Genomic DNA, 26090 nt, shown 5'->3' with positions numbered 1-26090 from the left:
CACACACACACACACACACACACACACACACACACACACACGGTTTTGGTTTGGTTTTTGCTGTGTCATCTTGTATGGCCACACCTGAACGGGGTTTACTGTCCTTTCCTCTGGTTAGGTCCACTTAGCAACCCATATGAGGCCCATGTGTTTCAGGAAACGGAGCACTGGGCCACTAGCGCCAGTTTCCTGGGGAGAAGGGCAGGCAGGCGTGGGGCAGCCCTGGACTAGCCCTCGATACAATGCCTGCAGTCTCTCCCTCAGGAGTGGGTTGGGTTCCAAACACTCATGAGTTGGCTGTCTGGAACTCAGAATGCATTTTCCCTCTAACACAATGTTATACATGGAGATTGGCCCATAAGTGCCCTTTTAGCCTAAAAAAGGAAAAAACCCAAGCCAGCCACATTGTGTGAGCCAGAGCACCGGGGACAGGTGCAAAAGGTCAGAGCGGGTGACAGAGACAGCAGGAGGAAGCGGGGTCTCTCTCGGCTTCCGGGTCTGGGGCTGACCTCGGCCACATCTTAAAGCAGGTCCCGCAGCACTCTCTGAGCCACCTTTCACGTCTCTGAGCTCCAGGGCGCTTTCTCCTCTGCTCTGCACAATTCCTTCCCTCTCTTATGGCTGGACCCAGAACATTTCTTTGCATCTCCTCGATTTTGTATCCCTGGTCCCGTGGCAGGAGCCCTGGTGGGGCCATGGGTTGAGTATTACACAGCTAACCACAAAGTCGGGGGTTCAAACCCACCACCCACTTACTGGGAGGAAGAAAGAGGAGTCTGTCTGCTGGTACAGGTGTACAGGGTTGGAAACCTTCAGGGGAAGTTCTCCTCTGCTCTACAAAGCTGCCAAGTCAGCTGGGTGGCAGTGGGAAGGAGGGCGGGGATCAGGAGGGAGGGGCACAATCTGGGGGATAGGAGGCGGCAATGGGTCACAGGTAGAGGCACTGGGACAAGCGGATTGCTTTTGAAGTCGGGTCAGCCGACCTTGGAGCGCTGAGGAAGGTGCCTGCAATCCACTTTGCCATCGGAGGGCACCAGAAATCTGGGCTAGAAAGAAGGCAGCGACCAATCCGGAGGCAAGGCCAAGTGCTCCAGGCTGGCCTTGGCAACCCGGGAGCTGATGCAGGGAAAGCTGGCTTCAGGCTGGGACGTTCCCCAGAAAACGGTATCATTTCAAAGCTTCCTGTGAGAAGCGCTTACGGCTCTGGGAAGGTCTGACATTCCGATTATAGTGAAGAAGGTGGTCCACATCTGTTCCTCTTCACTAACAAGCTCCCCGTGGCTGGTCTTGAAAGGTGGGAGTTGGCAGAGCTTCTTCCCACCAGCAAGAAAGAGCCAAACAAACAAGCCTCTCCTCCGGTGGCACACACCTACCCGTGGGGTGGGAGGAGGAGGAGTGGAAAGAAACGGACTTAGGCAGGAAGGATGGTTTTGTTTAGGAGGTGAGGCGCTGGGTCACTTCTGGGTCTCTTTCTCCTATTTTTATGTAGCTTCCCAACTTTCTTTCAAGGTCATGCACATTGAGGGGGAAATGTGAAGAGCATATAAAAGCAGATCAGAAGATAAATCCATCGTGCTGTGGACCGCACGGCTGGCTCCGCCATCGTGAGCCAGACGGAGATGCTGCCGTCTCGGGGCAGATGCAGAAAGATCAATGGAGCAGTTAGCCCTGCGACCGGTGCGAAATCAATGACACTGAATTATACGGATATAAGTTGTTGAATTGCTAACGGTCTTGTGTAGATTTTTGCCACGATAAAAAAAAAATCACATGAATAACAATGAGTACAAGGAGGAAGAACATGTTCTAAAATTGATTGCGGTACTGATTATACAACTGTGCTTGATATGAACTATTGTATGATATGTGGATTCAGTGCCAATAAAGCTGTTTAATGAAAAAATAGAAACCCTATAGAGCTTGAAGAAAAAAGAAAAAAAAAAGGGAGGGAACTCCAACACTCACTTGCTGAGTATGCACAGCTTGGCTGGTGCTCTGAGCCCTGGGACAGATGTCATTTAATCATTAAATGCTCTCAACAACCTCCCAAGGCAGTGCCTACAGTCAATGTTACCGCTGAGTGACCGGGGCTCAGCCAGGCTAGTTAACGTGCCTTCATGGGGGATCTGCCGACCACCAGCTCTTTCCCCGGAAGCATCCTGCCCCTGGCCGCCGGGTCCACCAGCAGCAATGGCAGTGGGACCAGAACTGTGGTTTTCCGAGTGGGACTTGGAGGGACAGTGGGGGAGGAGCTGGAATGAATGGGGTTCTCTGGAATCGCTCTGAGGCTGGCTGTCTTGTTCATTGTTGTGTGTGAACGTGTGTTGAAGCAAAGTTTCTGCAGCGAATAATAATGAAAAGTCTGTGGACCACAAGACCAGATGGCTTCCAAGTTCCGTGGAGCACTGGTCGTATGTGGACGGCAGAGTGCTCCCATTGCCGGGCTCCCGAGCAGCTGTGCTCGCTGGCATGCCTTTCCTGGCACATACCCTCTATGAGTCCCTACAGGAGGAGAAGGGGTGATGCTCTGCTTCTGGGAGGGGCCGACATGTTCTTTGAGTGTCTCCCCACTCCCCCCGCCTTTGCTCATTGTGCTCAGCCCAAAGGTCTGCTGTTATGAATAGTGTTCATCCTGGTAACAATCAGTAGGACTTGGGCTCAGTGGCTGTGCTATTTGAAGGGCATGAGCAAAGCCCATAGCCAGTCTCTGGTCTAAGCAGGCCAAGAAATCCCCACATCTGATTAGAGACGGCTGTAATGAATGTGTGGGAGGTGGTGAGGGTGACTAAGGGGGCAGGGGTTTGATACAACCCAGATAGGGAGAGGGGCCCGCCAGCATGGAGCCTGGGAAAATGGCCCTTCTACCTCTGGGTCAGATTCCATCCAAATAGGCACCCTGCTCACAGCAGAGCCAGCACAGGTGAGAGGCAGGGCAAGCCCTTATGTCAAACCAGACCTGTAGGTTACACTGTGACCATGGGATGCTGGCTTGGAGAGGTGCCACAACTTGAGAGGAGAGGGGGAACAGGTCAGTTGTTGGACTGAAGCTCAGGGAGCTCAGGCAAAGGCTGTTGTAGGCAGGTATGGCTGTTGCAAAAGGCCCTTAGCATCTTGGGGTCAGTGAATTTCTGTGGCAGAGACCAGACCAGTTTACAACATCCATGCCAAGCCCTTTGTGACAGACTTAACTGACATGTGAAATCCCCTTTCCTCGACCCTTCCCCCCAGAGAACCCCCACTGCCTCTCAAGTAAATTCTGATCACAGGGACTGGCAGGGCAGAGCGAGACTGCTCATGGTTGGCAATCTGTAGGAGCACAGACAGACACATCTTCCTCTCATGGAGTGGCTGGTGGGTTTGAAGTGTGGACCTTTGGGCTAACATTGCGCTGCTTAACCAGTGCACTTCCAGAGCTCCTTGAAATATACTCGGCAAGGCCAAAAACTACATTTCCCAGACTTCCCACGGGTGATGAAGATTCGGTCAGGTGGAAGCTCAGTGTGAAATGTTCACATGGGACCTGGAGGCAGGAGTTCACCTGGGGGAGTTCAGAACTTGTGGAGCGGTCTGGTCCTTCTGGGGCAATCTGGTCAAATGCATGAATGGGTGGGGTATTAGTTTCGTACAACGTCCAGAATAGATGGTCATAAACTGGGTGATTTAACAGAAATTTACTGTTCTCAAAAATCGGCTCCAGGGCAGGGTTTTGTCTTCTTATTTGAAGTTAAAAGTAAAAAACCAAGGTCTTATTAGGCCTCTTTCCCCTGAAAGTTCAAAGGGAGCATCTATCCCTGTCCTTCTCTTAGCTTCTGGTGTTGCCAGCAGTCCTTGGCTTGTGGACACACTGCTCCAACCTCTGCCCCCATGGCCTTCTTGTGCCTCTTCTCATAAGGACACTGTCACATTGATGAAGGGCCAACTCTGCTCTCATCTGCGCTCTCTAAGTGAATTACATCTGAAACAACCCCCCTTTCTTCCTCATGAGGACAGTCTGAGCTTCCAGGAAGGGCCCAGACTTCAGAGGGGACACTACTTAACCTAGTACAGAGGAGACAACTGCTAAGATCCATCTGTCTGCTTTGGTCAACTGATGTCTGGAGTCAAAATAAGTGTTCGGTTTTGTGTAAAACCAAGGGCAGAACTTTGGAGCCAGAGAAGGAAGCTGACCACGGCGAGATGGGAGAACTGGACCCAGGAGGCGCCAGTGCAGAGGGAGTAGCCAGCAGATAAAAACTAAAAGATAAGGCCATCCTGACAGACAGACGTTTCCCGTGCCTAGGGGTTCATGGATCTTCAGGATGAACTTGGGTGCTTCCTGTTATTCTAGCTCTCTTGTGATGCGGTTGGAGCTGCCCATTATCACCATCAGGGGAAGCTGTGCTTGTTCCGAATAATCAGGCACATGGGGACTGAGCCACACGCTCAAGTGCAAGGAAATGGAGTTAGAGGTCATGACGTCAGCAGGTGGGAGTGGCCAGAAGACAGTTGTAGAATTGGCTCTGAAGGCTTAGGCTTTGCCTACAGGTACTTCTCTGGGCAGGAGAAGGTGATGCGCAACCTCTAAAGTCCCAGCCATCCTGAGATCCCTACGATCTAAGGGTTTCAGTTTAAAAAGAATTTCCCACAGTGGAAAGGTATTGGTTAATACATACATGAATTAAAAGTAGGTTGATATATAGGTGTATAATTTACTAAAATTAATGTTTATTAATTCTTTATTACTTGACCACAGCAGTTTCCTTATAATAAAACCCCCCAAACTCACACACACACACACACACACACACACACACACACACACAAACCTGTAACTATAGTAGATGGAAATATTCATAAATAGGATGTCTGATTAACAAATTTGAAACTAAAAAGAAGGCTTCTTAATCCTGCTGCTATGTGATGATGTTTTGAATCACTTTCCTAGTTGGCAGACATCCTGGTGGTGCGGTGGGCTAAGCATCAGGCAGCTATCCGCAAGATCGGTGGTTCAAACCCACCGGCTGCTCCACAGAATGACGAGGAAGCTGTTGGCTTCCATACAGGCATACAGTCTTGGAAACCCAGGGAGCTCTACTCTGTACTAGAAGTTCCCTCCCAGTTAGAATTGGCTTGATGATGTCAGTGGGGTAGTGGGTTTGGGTAGGAGCCCTGGTGGCACAGTGGCCACGCACTTGGCTGCTAGCCAAAAGGTCAAAAGTTCAAGTCTACCAGTCCAGAGGAGAAACGTGGCAGCCAGCTTCTGTCAATACTCGCATCCTGGGAATCCCTCTGGGACAGCTGTACTCTGCCCTCGAGGGAGGCTCGAGCCTGAAGTGGCTCAGCGATAAAGAGTTTGGTTTGGTTTTAGTTTTTCTTGGGTTTGAACTGATTTCTAATATACTTTATAGCTGTAAAAGATTCTGCCCTGTAGCCCCCCACGCCCAGGTTTCCAGATCTAAGGGCCCCACACCGTGAGGATCCTCTGAGGTGACCTGTCCGGAGATCCAGGAGGACTCTGAAGCACTGAAGAAGGAGGCCCAGCACTGTCAGGTACCCACGGGTCCCTAGCACCAGCTAGCTTCCAGCTAGGATGTCCTGGGGGCGTCTAATAGCCCGGAGAGCCATGCAGATCCACAAGGATGTGGTTGCCGGTGGATTGGGTGAAGTTTTCCTGGGCATTTTAAGTTTTTGGACTTCCCCCTGGCTTTGTATAAAATACTATGGTTTTCGAAAGAAGTGTGCAAGGTAATAACTTCTCATCCCCCTTCTACACAGGAGGAAACGGGCTCACAAAAGGTAAGTGATTTCTCCAAGCAAAAATGCTCAAGCCTCCACAGTTATCCAAGAGGACATGACCTCTATTCTCCTTTTTTGGTAAGAAAGACATGGTCCTCTAGTATCGAACCCCATGTACCTGTCCAGGTGCTCGGTCCGGTGCTGGGAAGCTCACCCCAGTCACTCCAGGGGGCCTGTCCATCCCTGGGAGGCAGAGATTACACAACTCCAATGCACAGAGGGCTCACAAGAATACGCCATTTGTCTCGCCCATCTGCCAATGTGGACCATGAAACAAAAATCCCATGGTTGCAGATGCGGGTTCAAATTCCTGCCCTGGCTCAACACTTGCTATCTAAGACTCAACTTTTGAGGATCAGCGATCTTAGCTACAAAATGCAGGTCATTACCTGGGCCCTGTAGTGAGGGAGACCCCAAAACTTGGAAATGAGATGGTTATTTTGAGAGGGGAAACTAAAATCAACCCTTGAACGATGAAAGCAAGGAAAAGCCAAGCTCTCTCCCAGAAACAGCATGAGTCCTTGGCCAGGAAGCCTTGAAGATCTTTTCTGGCTCTCCCTGGTGCATAAACAAGACCCATCCTAGGTGTGGCTTTGAGTTGCATTTGTAGGAAGTCAGGGCAGGTGCCTGCATTTCCTACTTAGGCCTCCTTAGGGGAGCACACACCCAGAGTGTGTGCAGGGCTTTGAAATCAGCAGGTGCAGCAAGAGACAGAGATCACAGTGAAGAATTTGTTGCTGAGTAGGGGCTGATCCAAGCATTTCAAAGTGAGGGTAAATTTACATGACACTGAAAGGCAAGTACAGGTGTTTGTACCCTGTGGACTTACTGTATTCAGAATTGCAATTATGGTTAAGTACTCAGAAGCTTAATTTTAACATCTTTCTTCCCTGGCTAGATTATAAATTCCAGGAGACCAGGAATCTTGCCTGACCTTCATCCCTAAGGCCCAGTCACAAGCTCTCAATAAAAGATCGAATGGAAAGTGTCTAAATAAAGATGACATCAACCTTGGTGAGCAGGGGAAACCTGGAAAACAGAGGCAGACACAGGCAGCGTCCCTCCAGGTCCTGTCCAGGTGAGAGACATCTGGCAAACAAAAGTAATCCCCAGTCTCACAAACCCTGGAGGAGTTGATGCATCCGCCTGTTTCTGCCGGGTGACTTTCCGCGGTTCTGGCTCCAGCTCTAGCTCGGCAGCTTTCACCGGAGGACTCCGATTCTGCTGGAGGTGTGCGTATAGGCTTGGCATAAGCAAAGACTGGTCCCTGGGCCCACTGTTTTACTTGTAACTAGAAAAAGGAACTGGCCAAATGGGCTCACACCAGGTCTGGGAGCTGGTACCGGGGTTTCCCCAGGAAATAGGCCTGCTCCACAGGCAGCCAGACCCAGGGCCGCAACAGGCTGCCGAGAGTAAGGTCTTCCAGCTAGCCACCCAGAGCTGGTGCTTAAACTTCTGGGCTGCAGAAGTTGCTGCTGCTCTTTCTAGAAAACCTCCTTTGCAAAGTTGTTGTAAGGACACAGCTACTGAAAGGTACCAGCACAAGGCAGGTGCTCAATAAAGAAATAGAAGATTATTATTGCTCTTTAAGGCACTTATACCCGCTCCCTGCCTTCGAGTGAGTTCCAACTCATAGTGACTTGCGGAGACAGGGTAAAACCAGCCCTGTGGGCTTCCCAGACGGTAACTCCTTCCGGGAGTAGAAAGCCTCGTTTTTCTCCTGAGGAGCAGCTGGCAGTTTCACTGCTGGCCGGGTGCTTCCCGACACGTAACCACTACGCCACCAGGGTTCCCGGGAATCCATGCCCGGGTCGGGATTCCATGAATACAGACGTGCTACTTTCTGTCCCATGGACTGATGGACATGTCCCATGTGAAGACCACGATGAACTAGCAGGCCTGAAGTCTGACGCATTGAGAAGGGAAAGGGAGGAGTGGGCGAGTGGGAACCAGAGGAGCAGAACTCATGGAAGATGATAAAAGATGAATAAATTGAGAGCTAGGACAGGGGCCCTGGAAGGGGCAACAGAAGTATGGGGTGGTGTTTTAGTTGCCACATGGATGCAAAAGCCACTCAGCATTCGGTGAGCAGCGGCCACGGCCAGCTTCCCACAGCATTCCTACAACAGGTGTGATAAATGTTCAACACACATGGCTGAGAACCCAAAGGTCGGTCGGTGGGTGGGGCCTACCCTAAGGTGACCAGACGTCCCGCTTTTGGCGGGACAGTCCCGATTTTTAACAATTTTTCCCGCATCCTGCGGTGTTTTTAAAAACTCCCGATTTTTGGAAAGAAAGCACGACAAACTAGGGTATATGGTATACGGAAATAGCCATGTGGCTATTTCACCAGGATGTGAGTTTTATCAATGGTGTCCCGCTTTTGTCCCGCTCTACCAATGTTAAAATCCGGTCACCTTAGCCTACCCAGAAGTGCCTCCGAAGAAAAGCCTGGTGATCCACTCTTTCCAACGCCTGCCACAGCACAGCACATGGAGCCGGCTCGACGCTGACACAGCTGGGCCGGGAGCTGCCCCCACAGCACGGGCGTAGGCACCCACAGCACCCCCGGGGGCCAGCAATGATGCAGGGGAGTTGAAGAAGGCAAGGGAGCTGAGGCGCTGATGAGGACCGGGCTCAGCCTAGGGACAGTGATGAGAAGCGGGCTCGAAAGAACCGGCCCTCGAGACCTACTGTCATGAACCGAGGGCCTTATCGCAGAGTGGCCAGTGGCCTTCTGGTCTGTAGCGAATCTGTCCCAGGTACCCTGTGCCTGTCGGCGGTGGCGGCAGCTCCAGCTTGCTGGTCAGATCCCTGACCCCAAGCCCAAACGCAAGGAAGTGGGGTGCCCACACGGCTTGGGCTCCTTTCTTTCCTGACCTACCTTTCTCCCAAAGTGGACGTAGCCCCAAGGGACGTGGGGCACCCGTATTGCTCTTGTTTCGCAGTATGGGCAGAGGTGACTAAACACACGTTCAGAGACAGTCGGTGTTACGGAGAGGAGACACACACACGTGCAACCTTCGACAAGGAAGCGTTATGGCTGACAAGAGAGTGGAGCTCTTTTTTCCTCTCTGCTTCCCACACATAGCAAGCACGAGGGGTCACAGCAAGGCACACTGTGGACAACGACCCCATCCTGGGCACCAGCGCCACCACTTGGTGCCCCGGGGAATGACGACGCAGCATGCAGGGATATACATACCCGGCTGGGGTACTGTCACGGTACGGCAGCACTGAAAAGATACTACAGAAGGATCTTCTGCCACTGATAAGGACTATTCTAAAAAACAAACAAAAAGGAAACAAAACAAAACAAAAGAACAACAAAGAAACAAACTAAATACAAAAACTCAAATCAAAAAAAAGGAAAAGCCATTAAGCATTCACGGACTCCTGAGCAGTAAGTACACACTCCCGCCACCTCCTCTGCCAGAGGGTGGGCAGCCCGCTCCCGGAGCGAGCCCAGGCTGCCACCCGCCCGCCCACCCGCGAGTGGTCCCAGTGAAGCTCCCTGAGGAGCACACGGACCCAGGCTCAGGGAGGTGTGTGGTGTGGAGGGCGTGAACCCTGGAGGAGCCACAAGCTGGAGTCCAGGTGGCCAGGGCTGGGCTCCGGTCCCGCCCCACTGCAAACACCCATCTCTGTTCTGTAGGAAACACCACCACAGCAAGAGGGCCGCGACGGGGGTGCAGGAGTCATACTCCTGCCAGGAGGCTCTTGTGTTTTTGCTTTTTCAAAAAACTCATGTTTTTGACATGCTCACAGCAGATTTCAGGGAATAAGCTAGGGGAACAATTACATAATCAATCTTAGCTCTTGTTCCTGCTGCAAAGATGCTTCTGGCAAAAGTTCTGTATGATGCTCTTATGCAATCAAAGGACACGTAAAACAATTAAAAAAAAAACTCTCAAAAGTACTTATCTTGGAATCAGAGGGTAACTTTTGCCCAAGGGAATTGCTGATGAGAAAAAAATGGGGAAAGGAAAGCATGCCGGGGGTTAGCACAATATCAATACCCTTCAGATGGGGAATTTACGTCTGTTGTCTTTCCTGTCCATAATTGTCACGCTCAAACTAGAGACACAGAACCAAACTGGTGGGTGCATCCAGTTTTGGGGTTTGGGATCTTGCCTTTGAGGAGATGATGGTGACTTGCCTACGCCCCTCAAGGAATGTCAGGTTCCTTGGCCTGGAAAACCAGGCTCTTTCTGCCTCTCCAGTTGCAACACTCCCGGTCCCCACATCCTTGCTCCATTATCATTCATCCATGCTGAGAACCAGCAGTATTCCCACCTTCGAACACACAACCCTTCTGTCCCAGAGCCCTGTCCTTAGCATGGCACTGTGGTTGTCTGCATTGGCTACCATAGCACATTGGGGAACTCTCTGGCTAGCTACCCTGCTTCCCCTGTGGGGTCTGTCTCTGTGGAGACCCCTGACTCATCTACTTTCCTGCCGTGGCAAAGACCACCACCAGGCCCACACCTGTCCAGAGTGGGCACAAAGGGTTGCAATGAATCCTGACCACATCCCCCTAAGTCCTAGCGGGGCTCTCTGGACTCCCCCTCAGCCCCCAGGACCAGCAGCATTGCTTCTAGCCCAACAACGCCCAGGCCCATCCCCTTAATGAAGCCAGTGCCGGGATTGGTGAGGCACAGTGTAAGAAGAGGGATCCCATGATGCTACAGTGAGTCTGGTCAATGGGGTCTGAGTGGGGGCCCCAATCACGGCTTTTGGCTTCGCTCAGGATTTGGTCCAAGTCTGGCCCCGTGAGTGTGACTGTGCACACAAGAGGTTTGCACACCATGCATAAACAGCACCTTGCACTCTGCTAGAGGAGCCCGGTGGTCCAGTGTTACATGAGGGCTGTGATCCAAAAGGTCAGCAGTTTGAAACCACCTGCTGCTCCACGGGAGAGAGACGGGCCTTTCTACTCCCGTCCCTGGTTAGTCTCGGGAACTCACAGGGCCAGCTCCAGCCTGTCCTATAGGGTTACGATGAATTGGCATCGACTCCGTGGCAGTGAGGAAGTAGGTGGCACTCTGCCATGGAAGGTTTCCTTCACCCACGTCTCCTAGGGAGTGTGGCTGTCCAACCTGCTCCGAGGTCACTAGACAGAGTCCCAGGGCCTGAAGGAGATGGCTTCTGAGAGCCTGACATCAGACCTGCTGAAGCCACGTTCAGCTAGCTCCATTATTCCACCAACGCTCAGCCTGGGCCCCTTCTAGATGGACAGACGGAGATTCTTCAACCATCCTGTCCCACCCCCACCCCCCACCATCCCTGTAACTACTCATTGTCAGCCTACATCTGCAACAGAGAAAGGGAGGAGGTGCTGGGGGCGGGAGGAGGCAAGGACACAGCCGGCATCTTTGTGCACGGGGCTGTCCGTGCTCGGGTCCAGCGGGCTAATGGACTCCACTGTCTGCAGAATCAGGCCAGAGACAGACGCGGCAGCTGCCACAGGTGTGCGTGGTCCAGGTTCCCAGCACCACCGTGCTTCCTGAAGCAGCTCCAAGACAGGGATTGCAGGTCTCTGCCAGAGCAGGCAGACTGGCAACTTCGAGCAGCGTGGTGTAAAGGCAGTAGGGTCCTGGTGGCACAATGGTTAAGCACTTGGAACCCCAAGGCTGGCAGCTTGAACCCGTTTGAAGCTCTGGCAGAGAGAGACCTGGTGGTCCCCCCAGAGTGAATGAAGCCAAGAAGCACGATGAGGGGGTGGGGGCTCTGTCACAGAGTCACTCCAAACTTCATCTCTGGTGGGCTTCAGAGACCGATCACCTCCGGGGGCTTGCCTCCTTCCATGGTCGGGCTCCCTTCATGCCCAAATGCAGCCCGGAAGTCCCCCGAGTCTTCCCAGCGGTGACATATGACACTGAACTCGGAGTGCAGAGGACCAGAGAGCATTATACAAGAGAGCCTGACTTCAAAAGAGGTGTTAACAGCAGGGAGACAGGTCTCTGAGGAATTAAAGATCATATTTCCATGTAAACATCTGCCCTCAGAAGAAAAATCCAGCCAGGGAAAAGCAGCACCCGTCCGGGTACCTGGTGTCTCCCAAGCCCTTCTGGGGAGCACAGCGCGCCCTCTACAGCTGCACCGCCATCGGACTCGCTTCTTTGTGGAGCTGTTTTATCGTGGTCCTAAAAACAGTGTTTCCCGAGGCCTCGGACTGCAGAGTTTCCGCATTCTCGGGGATGCACCAGCTGCCGTCAAGCCGATTCCGAGTGATGGTGACACCACATGTGCGGAGCAGAGCTGCTCCAGTGAGTCTTTAAGGCTGGGACCACTTTGGATGGGTATCATCAGGCCTTTCTTCCATGTCACCTTGGGGTAGGTTCGCATTTCCAGACTTCTGGGCACAGTAGCCCTGGCACCGCTGAGGTAGCTAGTTTATTGTGCCAACCTGGCTGATAAACACGTGGGGTTAATTGAAGGACCGAGGGATAAATGGCTCAGTGAGCCTCGCCTTTCTAGTTCTCGGGTCTCTTGCTTTCTGATGGTCGGACCATGGTGCAATTGCCTTAGCCAGCTCCCTGCTTCAGCTGGAAAGGCTCACTTCCTGCAAGACATCCCTGAGGAGAAGCCACATGGACCTACCCCGATGCAGCCCTGGGTGCTGGAGCAACCCATGTGGAGACCCCTGCCAGCGCTGAGATGCTTACACGGTCACTGATTCGGCTTTCCTCCTACAGTCAGTGTCATAGTGTGTGTTTTGGGAGATGGAGGAGGACTTTGTGGATTGGTGTCGGACATATGGGTTAATGTTGGACTTGTGGGCTTGGGCAGCACTGGGTTGGGATGTTTTCTTGATGTGCACTTAACCTTTATATAAAACTCTCTCTTATACATGAGTTTCTGTGGATTTGTTTCTCTACAGTACCCAGACAAACACAACCGCCCAGAGAACCAGATGGTGCACAAGGGGCTGCCCCGTTGCCTGCAATCCATGGGACTCGTTCATTGACGTAACTTCCATGGTCCACATCCAGTGCTGGCGGGCGGTGTCGACACCATTCCCAACCTTCCACCAAACACTAGCTTCGTGCTCTGGGGCACCTTGGCTGCTGTGAGAATGCTGGCTGTTTCCAGCAGGAATACTACGTTTATAGGCTGAATGTTATCTTAAGAACGTAAAAACAAGCAGCCAACTTCAAAAGGCCAAGGCAAGAAAGTCACGTTGGCAGCTGTGTGGGATGAGCACGGGGCTGCAGGCACGTGGCGCCCGAGGGTGGCAGGCCTGGGGTCCCCCAGGCGGGGTCGGGTGGGGCCCTTTGGAAGAAACACACTGCCCAGACTCGAGGTGTTTGCACGATGTTGGGGGTTGGTCACAGTCTTCCCCGCCTTTCTTGGGGCCCCAGCCACCTGCTCAGAAGGGGCTACGGCTGCCGTGTGCAAGTAAGTCTGCCAGGACTGATGTTGGGAGACAATGGAAATAATGAAAGCCGAAGACACAGCACCTGCCAGAGCCACGCTCCTCCCGCCTCCCGAGACACTTCATGCTCTCTTAAAAGCGGAAACAAAGACAATTTGGCCTCTCTCTCTCTCATGAGCTAGTAGTGAGATGCTGAGAATGGAAAAGAAAAACGAAGGTAAGATTGTTCCAGTTTCCTTTCTAGAACTCATTAGCCACTGAGGGATGGGTGTTTTCCCTCCACTCACTGTTAAGACATGCGTCACGTGAGTCCAAGGGCAAAAGCAGAGAAGAGCAGGGGGTCCAAGATCGCTCTCTGCAGCGCCCCCCTGGCCTGGGTGGGATGGAGAGAAGGTTGCAGCACAGAGAGCTCTGGACAAGGATGTGGAACTACCGAGACAGACGGTGAACCAGGAGACAGAAGGAGTGGTGGGGCGGGGCCGGGACAGCAGGGGCTCCTCTGGAGGTGGTGGTGGGATTGTCACAGGTGAGGGCAGGGAACGCACACACCAGAATGAAGAGAAGCGTGCCGGGGATGTGTGAGGGCACCAGGCCAGCAGAGCAAGGAGTGGGCACAGGGCAGGGTGGGGCGTGGAGATAGGGAGCCGACACAAATTCAGTGGGATGGAGCGCCCGCAGAGCTTACAAAAATACCAACACCAAATAACCAAATTCGCTGCCTTCAAGTTCATTCGGGCTCACAGTGACCCTGCCTAGGGCGTCTGAGACTAACTCGTTAGTGGAGACAGACAGAATGGAATGGCTGGCAGGTTTGAACCGCCAACCTCCCCCGTAGTTAGCAGTTCAGTACCTAGTTCACAGATCACCAGGGTTCCTTCACAAAGCAAAACACACAACACCCAACCCCGCGCACCCCCCCCCCCCACTACCGCACAACCGCTAAGGAGCCCTCTGATTCCACGGGGCAGTATTATTATCTGCGGACGTGTTTGTCTTCCTATCACCCCTGCCTGGGTGACCCGCTCCAGGCAGAGGGCCTGGCCTTACAGGGGAGCTCACAAAAGCCTCAGGAGAGTCAGGGAAGGAGGAGGACACAGGTAAGCGTGGCACTGTGGGCGTCAGGAAGTTGCCTCCTCAGGCTCTCCAGCCCTCTTCCAGCAGTCTGTGCAGTTGGAACGGCCAGTTTCCTGCCAGGAGCGCACTAGAGGGGTCCAGACTGGCGGGCTCTGGGCTTCCAGGCCCTGTATCCAGACAGAACCAAGGAAAGTTGAGTCCAATCTAAAACATTTCTTCATCCCTTGCTGACGTGTTCTGCTTCCTGTGAGTCCGACTGGTTGGAAAGAGGCAACAAGAACTTAGGGACCCTGAGCTCTATAGCAACGCGGTTATACAAGAGGCACAGTTGCTTGTGACTGAAAATAATTTCTCTACAAAGCCTTCTGCAGGCACACAAAAAGCTGGGACGACTTCCATATTTTGTAAAAAGCTGGGAAGGCTGGGCTGACCTAGCCTCCAGCCTCAAGGCTGTACTCTGAGAGTGAACGCCTCCTTAGCTCTGAAGAGCTGCTCTCCAGGGAAGCTGGCTTCATCTCAGCTTCTCTCTTCCTCCCATCACTCATACTTGTAAACAGCTCTAGGGGGAATTTCAGTGGAAGAAGAGGCTGGTTTGGAACTGAGATTTAACTTTATGTGTCAACTGGGCTGCGCTGGGCTATCGTACTCAGTGGTTTGACCAAACACTAGGCTAAGGACTGTTCCACAGCAAACTAATCTAATAAGATGTAATCACCATCTGTAATGTAATGTAATGCAATACAATGTAATGTAATGCAATAAATTAACTGAAGGGGAGTTCCTTAAGAGAGTGTTTTGACCTATAGACCCAGCTACTGCTCTCTCTTGTCTCTGAACTCTTTCTATTATCTGACCTATAGAATTTAGACTGTCTAGCTCCCACAATTGTATGGGCCAATACCTTGATGTAAATCACAATCTCTCTCTCTCCACACACACATGCACGTACATTATCTGTCTGTCTACCTAAGGAGCCACAGTAGGCTTGTAGGTTACAAGGTGGGCTGCTAGTTGCCAAGGTCAGCAGTTCAAACCCACCAGCCACTTCAGGGGGGAAACGATGAGGCAACCTGCTCCTGTCGAGATTTACAGTGTCAGAAACTGAAGGGGCAGTTCTACCTTCTCACATGAAGTCAATATGAGTCAGAACAGACTATCGGTATATCAATTTAATTGATCTAACCCAGGCTCCTGATTCTCATTTTCTTGAGAACTCTCAAACAGGGAGTGTAGATGAAGGTTGGGATTGTTGGAGGGGTTCTTCACCCCGAAGTGCCACAGACAATTGGTTCTGAGCACTCATGATGACATGCGTTAGGATGCTTCCTCCGCTGGGTTCTCATCCTTCAAAGAGAAGCACATGTCCTAAGCAGGAAAGCAGGCTGGGGAGGGGCTGATCTTGGCCGGTGCCTTCCAGAAGATATTCAACATCTACCAATCAGATGGGTTCAGTCCAGGGTTAGAATGAAATGGGGTCTTTCTTCCTTTAAGAAGGCCAGTCCAGAGTTGGCAACCAGCGGATTTAGCTTTTTGAAATGTTCCATTTCTTCCAGCTCGCTTTTAAAACTCCATATGGCTGACAGACTGGCCCGGATGAGCTCCCGGACACAGCAATGACTGTGCGTGGCTGTGAGCTGGAGCGGACCTGACAGCACTTAACAGTAACAACGTCCTCCCGCCGGCCCTCTGAAACATTTGGCAGATGAAGGAAAGGCTGCACGCCAACTTCTGTTACCACACGTTCTATCTTTCTACTTCGAAAGGGTGCTAAATAAACTCTTACGTAAGCATTTGTGTTTTACTACAGAGTTCACCTTTTAAAGAGGAAGCGTTCTAGTTCACCTCTTTAAATCTCTTCGGAAATTCCTCTAAAGGGGAGAGAGAGCTCAGTCCTCTCACTGCAACGTCCCCCATCTCTTCGGAGTGAAATCTCAAAGATGTCCCAGGATTCAGGGGTTTATGTACAGAGTACATGATGGCCACCGCGCGTAGCTGGACACCTTCCACAGGATACCTGGGAACGCCCACACGAGCTATGTGCCTGGGGAGGAGCATACCTCTTTGCCACGCGGGCTCTGCTCCCCCAGGAATCCCAAAGACACATGCCGATGAATGCCAGGAAGTGGAAAGCCCACGAGGAAATGTTCTTTGCCAACAAGACCAGGAGGGTCACTGGACACCGGTGTTGGGAGAGGCCGTCTGCTCCGATGAATCTGTTCCGCTAGCCAGCACGAAACCCGAAGTGGGTGTGCACAGGCCGAGGTCCGTGAACACTCATCGCTGTCAGGGATTCAGCCTATGCCCGAGGACTGGGATTTGTCTGCTCTTCCATTTAACCTCCTCTCCCAGCACGGAGGCAGGCTGGTGACCAGCTCTGAGTGGCAGCCACGAGACATCCACGCCGCTCCCTCACAGGAAGTTCAAGGGCTCATTTCAGAGGCCTTGTGGGCCCTGCCCTGAGGAACAGTGTTTTAGGGACCTTTTCTGGACTTCGTATAAAAAGAAATCCATTCATATTGAACCACGAAGATAGGGAAATGCCAGTCTGTTCCCTTTGGTAGGACTTGACTTTTATATATATATATATATATTCACATACAATAGTGGTTTTAGATCTCCAGGTCCATTCACATTTTCTGAAAACCCAACTTTGTAGAACAAGGGAATTCACCGAGAATGAGATTTTCCATGAACTTTTTGAAGCCCCCCCTCGTGCTATGTTGTCTTTTAGAAGACAGCACACGTATCCATGAACTTTTTCATATGAAGGATGCGTTTCATTGTGGATCAGATAACTCTGTTCAAATGCAAGCTAGATCCTGTCCCTTTTCTGCCCAGGACCCTCCCACGCTCCTGTCCTGTCCTCACCCCCACCTCCCTGCTTCCTCGGATCTCTCCTCCTTCCTCCATCAACAAAAGCTTGGCTACAGTTCCTCTGGCCCCTGGACAGCACTCCAGCTAAGGCTCTCTCTGCAGCTGCGGTTCCACCAACCTGGCTGCTCTGCTCTGCAGGGACAGCCACAAGGCCCGCTCCTTCACCTCTTTCAAAGCGGCTCACAGGGCTCCTGCAGCGCACCAGCAGCTCCTTCTCCCACACGCCCAGCCCCTCTCACACCATCGCTCCCAGCCCACATTCACTCAGCTGTTGGCTGTCTGCCTACCCCAGCTCGACTGCCCTCCTTGAAGCACCGCCTTGGTTTTTCGGACCCACCAATCCACCCTCCCCAGCACTGAACACAGACTGGCACAGAGAAGGTAGCTCGTAAGTTTCTGCGGAACAGGTGCAACACATGGATCTTGCCTCCTTTGTACAGTCGAGGAACTGCGTTAGCAGGCATCCTCTGTCTAGAAGCACACAGGTCCTTCCAGCAAAACGGCTATTCAAACATAAGTGCTTCCAGGAGACCTGACCTGAGCAGGTCTGGCTGCTCCCACTATGCTTCATGTGAACCTGCCATCCGAAAACAAACGGAAGGTCTTAACAGGGCACACACGCTCTTTGCAACACCACAGATGGCACTGTCTCTGGCCAGGAGCAAGAAGGACATGTTTCGGAAGCTCCAGCAGAGCTGTGGGCTAAGCACGGGGCTGCTAACCACAAAATGGGTGGTTTCAACACACCAGCCTTACTTGGTGGGGGAAGGGGATGGCTGTCTGCTCCCGTACAGATACACAGCCAGAAGCGGCACAGGTTTGCTCCGTCGTATAGGGTCTCTGTGAGCTGACCTCGGGCGATGGCAGTCGGTTGGTTATGTTTCTGTTGGGACAAGCTAAACGTGCTCTCTCCATACTTGCAACACGTGATGAGCTTTTACGGAGCACACTGTCCACCTAAATGCCAAGATGTTTTTGACATAAACTTCTGAGAAGTCTCTCCTATGCTGCACTTCACGGTCTACCCACACTACACGCCTCCACGCTCCCTGCTATCTCACTGAACTGGGTCTAGCACAGCCAGCTATTGTCTGAAGTGCTCATCCCCTCCCCTACTGGCCCTGCTTCTGGCCTTCCGCGTGATGGGCAATGGTGCCTACTGGCCTCCACGCCAGTCACTGCCACACACAACGGAGGAGATGGTGCTCAATGAAATAAATAAAAACATGCTAGTCCTCCTCGCCCCCTCAGGCTCGTGATGGTCAGCTCTCAGGGTCAGTTGGCCACTGGAGTCTCCCCAGCTTCCCCATCACCAAGCCCGCTTCCCCCCATGCTGTCCAGGGGGCTTGCTGTAACGAGCCACAGGCTCTGTCCTGCTGAAATCAAGAAGGACGGTGTCTACGGCATCCCATGACTTTGCTGATCTGGTTATTCCCTCAATAAGGAAGCGAAGTCCATTTAACACGGCTTTTATTTCTACAGGAACGCACGCTGACTGCCCGCAACTGCCACACTCTTTCCCGAAAGCTCCCAAACCATCTGCTTCACCACCTATCCCCGAATCCTGCCAGCGAAATCACCTCCGGGCTTGCTAGGGGCATGATGGGCAGAACAACTTACCCTCTGCCGCCACCCGGCCTCCTTCCGGAAGGCACACTTGCCAGCCATTAGATGGAGTATGTCTGCAGTTCCCCGCTGGTTTTCTCTTCCGGCAACAGATATGCGACCAACGTTTGCCATTTAACGAAACTTAGCAATTTAGTGACATTCCGTTCTCCGGGTTGCGCAACTATCTCCCGCCCCCCGACTTCCTAATGCTTCTCACTGCCCCAGACAGGAGCTCAGCTCCCCTAAAGCAATACTTCTCCGTGCCCTTCTCCCCTCAGTACCTATGATCACTCAACTTTTTAAAAAGGGATTGTGAATTAGAAGGGGGGGTTACATTTTGGATCCTCCCAGTTTCTTTATCCCTTTTGTCTCCGGGCCTTTGGCCAGGGCACTTTCCAGAGCGTTTGCAATTCCATTCCCTGGACTCCAGTCCCGCAGCGGGGAAGTCTTTCAAATGGTCTCTCCGTTCATTTAGTCAACAAATATCTCCTGACTCAGCAGAGATTCGGTTTCTTGCTTCTAGCGATGATACTATACTCCACCCCACCCCCAGTGACAGGTGCGGATGCAGCTAAAGGCCAGCGAGCCACAGGGGACATCTGCTGCTGATGTGCTGTCCTCTCCTCTTCCCAGTGGAGTTTCAAACGCCCTCGCGGTCGGTCGTCGATTGCTGGCTTTTCTCTTCAGTTGAACACTCCTCAGTGCATGCTGCAGGGCAGCCTCCCTCGGCATTCTTTATACTTGTCTCTCAGCTACTGATTTCTAGATGTCTCTTTTCTTCTTCTTTTTACTTTTGCACTTGTTACATCTGAGATAGAAATTGTGTCACGTGTGTGGAGAAACATTGGTGTTGCAAAGGTAAAGTGATTGGCTGCTAGTGGAAGGGTTGGTGGGTCAAACCTACCCTGTAGCTCCGAGGGAGAGAGACCTGCAGATTTCGTCCCCAGAAGGTTACAGCCCAGAAGCCCCCCCTCCCCCCACCAGGCAGTTCTTCTCTGTCACACGGGGCCACTACGGGTTGGAATTGGCTCAGGGATACCCATGACCATGCCCACAGAGCATGCACTGACACAGGGGCTTCGACAAGCTGCTCGGGCACAGCACTGGTGTGAGGAGGTCAGGGACCGGGCAGTGTTGCGTTGTACGCAGGGTCACGGTCAGTCAGCACAGACTCCACAGCCCCTAACAACAACATTTTAAAATTGTGCTTCAAACCTGTGTTCTCACGATGGCTGGTCCCCATCTGTTCTCGGAAGGACACCCTCGTCCCTGCTGAGACTGGGAGCCAGAGTGCTCCTCACTGCAGGAGCCTTTATCCACCACTCAGTCAGGGGCTACTGAGCGGGGAGTCTCGACGCAGAGCCTTGGAGCACAGGGGAGAACATCCAGGGACCACTACAAGGGGTCTCGGGATCTGGCACTGCCTGGGAGGGTGTAGGTGTAGGTGTGTGTGTGTGTGTGTGTGTGTGTGTGTGTGTGTGTGTGTGTGTCTGGGAGGTGGGGGCTGGGGGCTGGGGAAGGGCACACACTCATTTTCACGGCTCCATTTCAGTCTCTTCTCTGGGGACAAGAAAGGGCAGACCACCACCTAGACAGGCCATTCCACTTTCATCCCAGAAGGCCGAAGTCTCCCATGAGGCCGCAGACTTTCCCGTAAACCACTCTCCTGTGTGGGGAGGTCCCCGAGCCGAGAGGCTGGATTCCTCACTGCAGGCCTTCCTTCCTCTCGTGTGGGTGCGACACAGGCAGGTCAGTGCACCTGAGGCAGGATCCCGAGGCCCCTGGGCATCACACCGTCCGTCCTTGGGCGGATGACTCATGCAAACATCCTGAGCCATCCTTCAACGGGAGAACGCATGCCTGCATGCCCGCAGCCCCGCGCTGAGCCGTGGGGGCAATTCTCCTTTCCTCTCTCCACAGTCTGGGATACAGCCTCCCCTTCACCAGGCTCTCGACCACGGTTTCCATCTGTCACCTCAGAAACAGCCATCTTTCTTTCTGACTTTCTCTGGTTTCTTTCATCTGCCGGAGAAGAGTCCAGCCTGGCCAATAGACCAGGGCGCGGCAGGGTAGCACCTCCAGGCCGGTCTCCTTCTTCCACAGCAAAGCCGGCTTTCAGCAGGGGCAGCATAACCGGCCACCTTCTCGGTGCCTGCAGTTCCTAGACCTCTTTCCTGCTCCAAATCCCATCCTTCAGATCTTCTACTAAACTAGCCGTCCATCTTGGTTCTCTCTGAGAAACCCCTCCAGCAAAGAGGCAAGCGACTGCATGCTGCCCTGGCTGGTTCTGTAGCTCCCGGGTCAGGGCGTGCCTGGGCATAGACTCTGCAGGTCCCTGGAAAATCCCACTCATCCAAAGCCTCGGACTAACCCTCTCACCAGCCAGCCGTGCCCAGGAGTAGTCTGCCTTTCTGTCCCAGAGCGCACCTGGAGGGGAGAGGTGGCAGCAGCAATTGGGTCCCTTCTTTGGCTCTGTCATTGATCTTATTTAGGAATTAAAGGCTTTTCTATGTCTGTTTGACAGAGAGTTTACACACAGAACATAGATGTAAATAAATCAGGCATAATTACACTAAAAATATCGTGTGGGAGGCCGACTTTAATAGGAGCCACAGAAGAAATGAAAATAGGTGTGGGTAATCAAATAAGGCATGATCATCCTCAGAGACAGACAGTGAGGGCAAAGGCATTAAGAGGGGGATTCTGGACATTCTATTTAGCAGATCAAAGCTATGTAAGTCAACTGTATGTGCTGCATTTAACATATGAGCTGTTGCATGAGGAATAACCGAAGACTGTTTCCACATTGCTAACCAGGGACCACAGCAACAGACATAAGATCAAATCCCTGGCCTGTTTTTAAAAAATAGGACGGACTTCCAGAAACCCCGCTTTTAAAGACTGGAACTGTCCATGTGGCCCAGGCGGGAGAGGTGCTCTGTGCCATCAAACTGCAGTTCACAGTGGTCCCAATCATTCCGTGAGTCTAACTCAAAGACGGACTGACCGTTTCCCTTTTACAGGGATTAGAGGGCCTTCTCTCTCCATCAGGAGATCAAACAAAGTAGCCTTTGTGGTAGCCCTCTACTCTACGGCAGTATCTGACTCATTGGCTCACGTGAAACCACAACCCGGATCACAGGTGAGTGCAGAGGGCTGTCTGGGGCGGCTTATAGAGCTGCGGAGTTTGGGAGTGTGGCGGGAACCCAGAGTGTCTGGGGTTTTGTACCCCTTGCCGCCCTGTGGAGATGAGGGGACTCTGCCAGTCATACTAACAGTGTGGGCAGCGATGGTTCTGATCTCTCTGTTGTCAAGCAAGTTACTGTAACTGCGATGTAAATCTCCACCATCGTACGTTCATTTAATAGCCTTCTCCAAGAGCAACTAAAGTGCGGGAGAAGCATGTGGGCCTAGTGTCTGAAGGCCCAGGAGTAGAATCGGTGGAGAGGAAGACTGCGGTGGCAAAGCTGTGATTCTAACACCCCGGAGTCTGCAAAGGCAGCACCAAACCAGGTCCACCCGCAGGCCTGGTGGAGTAATGATTTATTCCTGCAGAATCCGACCCAACCGACTCCTTGTTGTTGAGCTGATGCTGCGTCACACCAACCCTCCCGGGCAGAAGACTAGCCCACCGCTTCCAAGGCTGCAAACCCTCCAGAAGCAGACACGGTCACTTCTCTCCCGCAGAGCGCTGGTGGACTTGAACCGCCCCTGTCCAACTAGCAGCCAAGTGTTTAAACCACCCGCCACCAGCGTGGCTAAGCGCTTCCCATGGCCCAGGCGGAAAAAATTAACCACCACCCATCGAGTGGAAGAGAACAAACAAAACACGAAATCCTGTGTTCCTGGGCAACGTTTCCTATGAGAAGATATTTGAGGACTGTGGAAAATTCAGCAGGTGGTGGGCTGAAAAGCCTCACCAAGCCCTGAGTGGCCATCAGAAAGCACCGCTTTCTACAGACTCCTCTCGATGGTTCTGAGGAGGTGTGTGTGTGCGGGGGGGGGCTGCAGGAGCTCCTGTGCACAGGGGCAGCTCCACTCTGTGGGGGAAAGTGATTCCACAGCACCTACCAATGGAGGCCTGGCCTGCCCTGGAGTCTAAAAGAACAGCAACAGAAAGTCTAGTACGTATTTTAGGTAGGATGTTAATAAGCCTTCTTTGGAGGGGGAAACAGAAAAGGACTCCATATTCTCACTATTTGGGGAAATCCTGTGTTAATCAAAATAAAATAACAGAGCTGTCTTTTGTAATGTGGGTTGAAACAGGAAGCTTAGGAGGCAGCGCATTTCTGTTCAGGGTGAAGGGCTGTCCTGACAACGAGGGGCGTGCATGACTGCACAGCTCGCAGACGGGCATCCGTGTCCCTGAATTAAGCATGGAGGGTTGTTGGGTCTGTGGACGTGTGTTGCTGTGCATATCATCCACAACAACAACGACAGTCAATGATGACATGGCAAAGTGCGGGGTGGAGCGTTGCTGAGACGTGGCAAGTAAAACCGCACCCACCTCCTGGCCCTGGCCTCCAGACCCGCCACCACCCCTTTCCCCCCCACCTCTCTCCCCTCCCCGCCCAAGCCCACATGCTCCCCCAGCAGGAAACCTGGCAGGGCCCCGGCTGTTTGTGTAGTACCTGCCATTCCTGGTATCGTGTTGCCGCATGTTCTTGATAAAATGAATCTTCTTAAAGTTCTTTGGTCTGGGCGAACCTGAGAGAGTTCGGCATCTGAAAAACAGGGCCGTTTCAAGAACACAGTCAGTTGCCTGGACAGCTGAGCCATCTTTCTGCACAAAGGCAGGAAGGAAAGACCAGACAAACGGTTTGAGTCACCCCAAGGCAGCCAGGAGTCAGCAGGAATCATAAGACAATACGGCGGGGAGCAAGGAAACTTGCAAAAAGCCCGATGACAGACAGCTTCCTTGATAACACTGAGATTTTATAAGGGTCTCCAGAGGCTGGCTAATGAAAACGATTGTCCTTAGTTACAACCATGAAACCTGCAAGGATTCCAAATAACATTTTTCTCTATTGCCATCTTTCTTCAACAGACTCATCCTGGATCAACAAAAGCAAGTGGAACTGGAAAACTGTAGATTTAAAGAATTTAGGAAGCAGGAGGAGGGAAAAAATTAAAACCACTGGAAAAATTCAGTTTAAAAACAACCCTGAATTGTTTTTCTTCAGTAGCAGGAGTTTGGCCTGAGTTATCTGGACAGCTGCCTCAACCCTCAGTGTGAGTATGTCCAGAGAGCCACAGTTTCAATGTGAATGAGAATCAGAGACTTGGCCAGTTGCTTTATTAAAAAAAGATACATTTAAAATAAATATTTGTTGAAATAAGTGACTTCTATCCAAAATGTCCTCCCTGTCCACCAAGAATATACATTTCCCTGCTCCCACAGTTTTGAGAGATCAGAACACAGACCAAAAAGATCTGATTTGTGCACATGGCTTTCAAAGTCACCTGGCAAACTCGAAGCTATAAAACTTTCTTTTCGTTTTTTTTTTTTTTTTAAGAAAGAAAGATGCAAAATACTCTAAAATGAAAGCTAGAGTTTAGTCTTTTCTCTAGGCAGAGAACTCTATCTTTTCTCGCTTGAGTTCTTGCTGCCTAATAAATATATAGATAGATATTTAGTTAAGCCTTTGTGACCATGGGGCCCAGAGCCGGCTCCTGCCCTCCGCCATGGTGCCTCTGAGCTGAGTCAGAGAGCACGCAACGCCTGTCCCCCAAGGCTAACGGCGAGATCTGGGCTGTTCTGGACGTACAGGGCTCAGGTAAAGTGGGAACCAGGAGGTTCCACAAGGAGACACGAGAATGGCAGGGGGAGGGCACCCTGGGAAGAGCTTGGAGAGCACCCACTGCAACGCCGAGGCTTGATTTGCCCCCGAGGGTGGTCGGGCCTGGACATCCCCCAGTTGCTGCCCGTGAGCTCCATAAAGCACACAGAGGCCGAGAGGCAGGGCCAGGGAAGGGGCAGAGGAGGCCCTGTCCTGCTCCGTGTATACCACCCTCGTGCCTGCTGGGTCTGGCAGCTACGAAACCAGTGTTGCTGTTGGGGGGCGTGGGGGCACAGCAGGGCAGCCCTTCTTACGCCTGCTCTTCCTGTTCCCACACTACAGTCTGTCTTCTTTTCAGGGACAGACAAGCACAGTGGACACTGCAAGCTGCCCTTCACCTGGGGAGCAACTTTGGTCCCTTTACAGTTGGGAAAGGAAGGCCTTGTCCCAGGCCCTGCGAGGGCAGCCCATGAAACAGGAAGGCCAACCTGGAACACGGAGCTTACAAGCGATGCTTCAAAACGAAGGTCTCGTCCTGTTCTAGGCGAGAAGAGTGGGAAGGAGGGAACGAGCCTGTCTTTGGGAAGTACCCGGCACTTTTTATCTGCACTCTTGAGCCCTTACAAGAACCCTCTGAGGTACACGCTATTACCCCTCCTGTGTACAGGTGAGAACACCTTGGGGCCCAGAGAAGTTCGGCGATTTCCTCAAGGCCACAGCAGTCGTATGTGGTGGCTCCCCACCCAGGCCCATCTCTGCTTCAAGGCGCCTGGGACGTGCCCAGGGCGGGGCTGCTAACAGTAAGGCCGGTGGCGAGAGCCCCAGAGAGAAAGAGGAGGCAGTCTGCTTCCCTCAAATTTTACAGCCTGGAAACTGGAGGGAGTTGTGCTACGCTATCCTAGCAGGCCACTGAGTGAGAAGCAAGTCAATACATGGGCCTTTAGGGAGCTTTAGAAAAGGACGTCATCTCTTTCTTCCAGGGAGTGGCTGGGGGACTGGAGCCACAAACATTCTGGTTGGCACGAGAGCACTTGACCTTGGTGCCACCAGAGCAACAGCCCTGGAGGTTGGGGCTCCAGGGGTTCCGACTCGCGGAGACCCTGTGCACAACAGGACGAACCCCACTTGTTATGCGTGAGCCCATGTGGCAGCCACTGTGGCAGTCCATCCCAGAGAACACACTCCTCGGCGTCACTGCCCGCTCCTTTACCAAACGTGATGGCCTGCTCCAGGGACTGGCCTCTGCTGGCCACAGCCCTTATTGTAGGTCCTAACTTGATTTTTTATGAAGATCCCTTCAAAACAAAACAACCTGGAAAGGACACTTAGTAAATGCTTCTTGGAGATCTCAGTTTGGGGTGGAATAGGGGCCAATACCCAACAATTCTGCTCCCCACTCCAAACCTCCAAACCCAGTCTGTCTGCTCGGGGTTCCAGGTTCTCAGAGCAGCTGTCGGAACATAGGCCCAGGCTCTGTCCTGCCTCTGCTCTGTCTCTAGGATTTCTTGTGTCTGTGGGCTACCTAGGGTTACAATCTCTTTCTTTCTTTCTCTTTCTTTCTTTCTTTCTCTCTCTCTCTCTCTCTCTCTCTCTCTCTCTCT

The 26090-nt window shown here is 52.3% G+C and overlaps 1 protein-coding gene across 1 annotated transcript in view; it reads right to left on the bottom strand.

The window, feature by feature from the left end:
* CABLES1 (Cdk5 and Abl enzyme substrate 1) overlaps positions 1–26090 on the bottom strand; it is a gene marked incomplete at its 5' end in the record, with an annotated part of 98388 nt that overhangs the window by 27229 nt on the left and 45069 nt on the right. Inside the window, 2 exons of the mRNA XM_004703066.2 lie at positions 8981–9058; positions 23341–23433. Coding sequence (XP_004703123.1) covers positions 8981–9058; positions 23341–23433 — 171 coding nt within the window. The remainder of the gene's footprint in view (positions 1–8980; positions 9059–23340; positions 23434–26090) is intronic.

This window comes from Echinops telfairi, unplaced genomic scaffold, assembly GCF_000313985.2.
Source record: "Echinops telfairi isolate 266 unplaced genomic scaffold, ASM31398v2 ScPeMD7_7400;HRSCAF=8409, whole genome shotgun sequence".
Classification (NCBI taxonomy): domain Eukaryota; kingdom Metazoa; phylum Chordata; class Mammalia; order Afrosoricida; family Tenrecidae; genus Echinops; species Echinops telfairi.
This window is presented reverse-complemented; position numbering and strand designations above follow the sequence as displayed.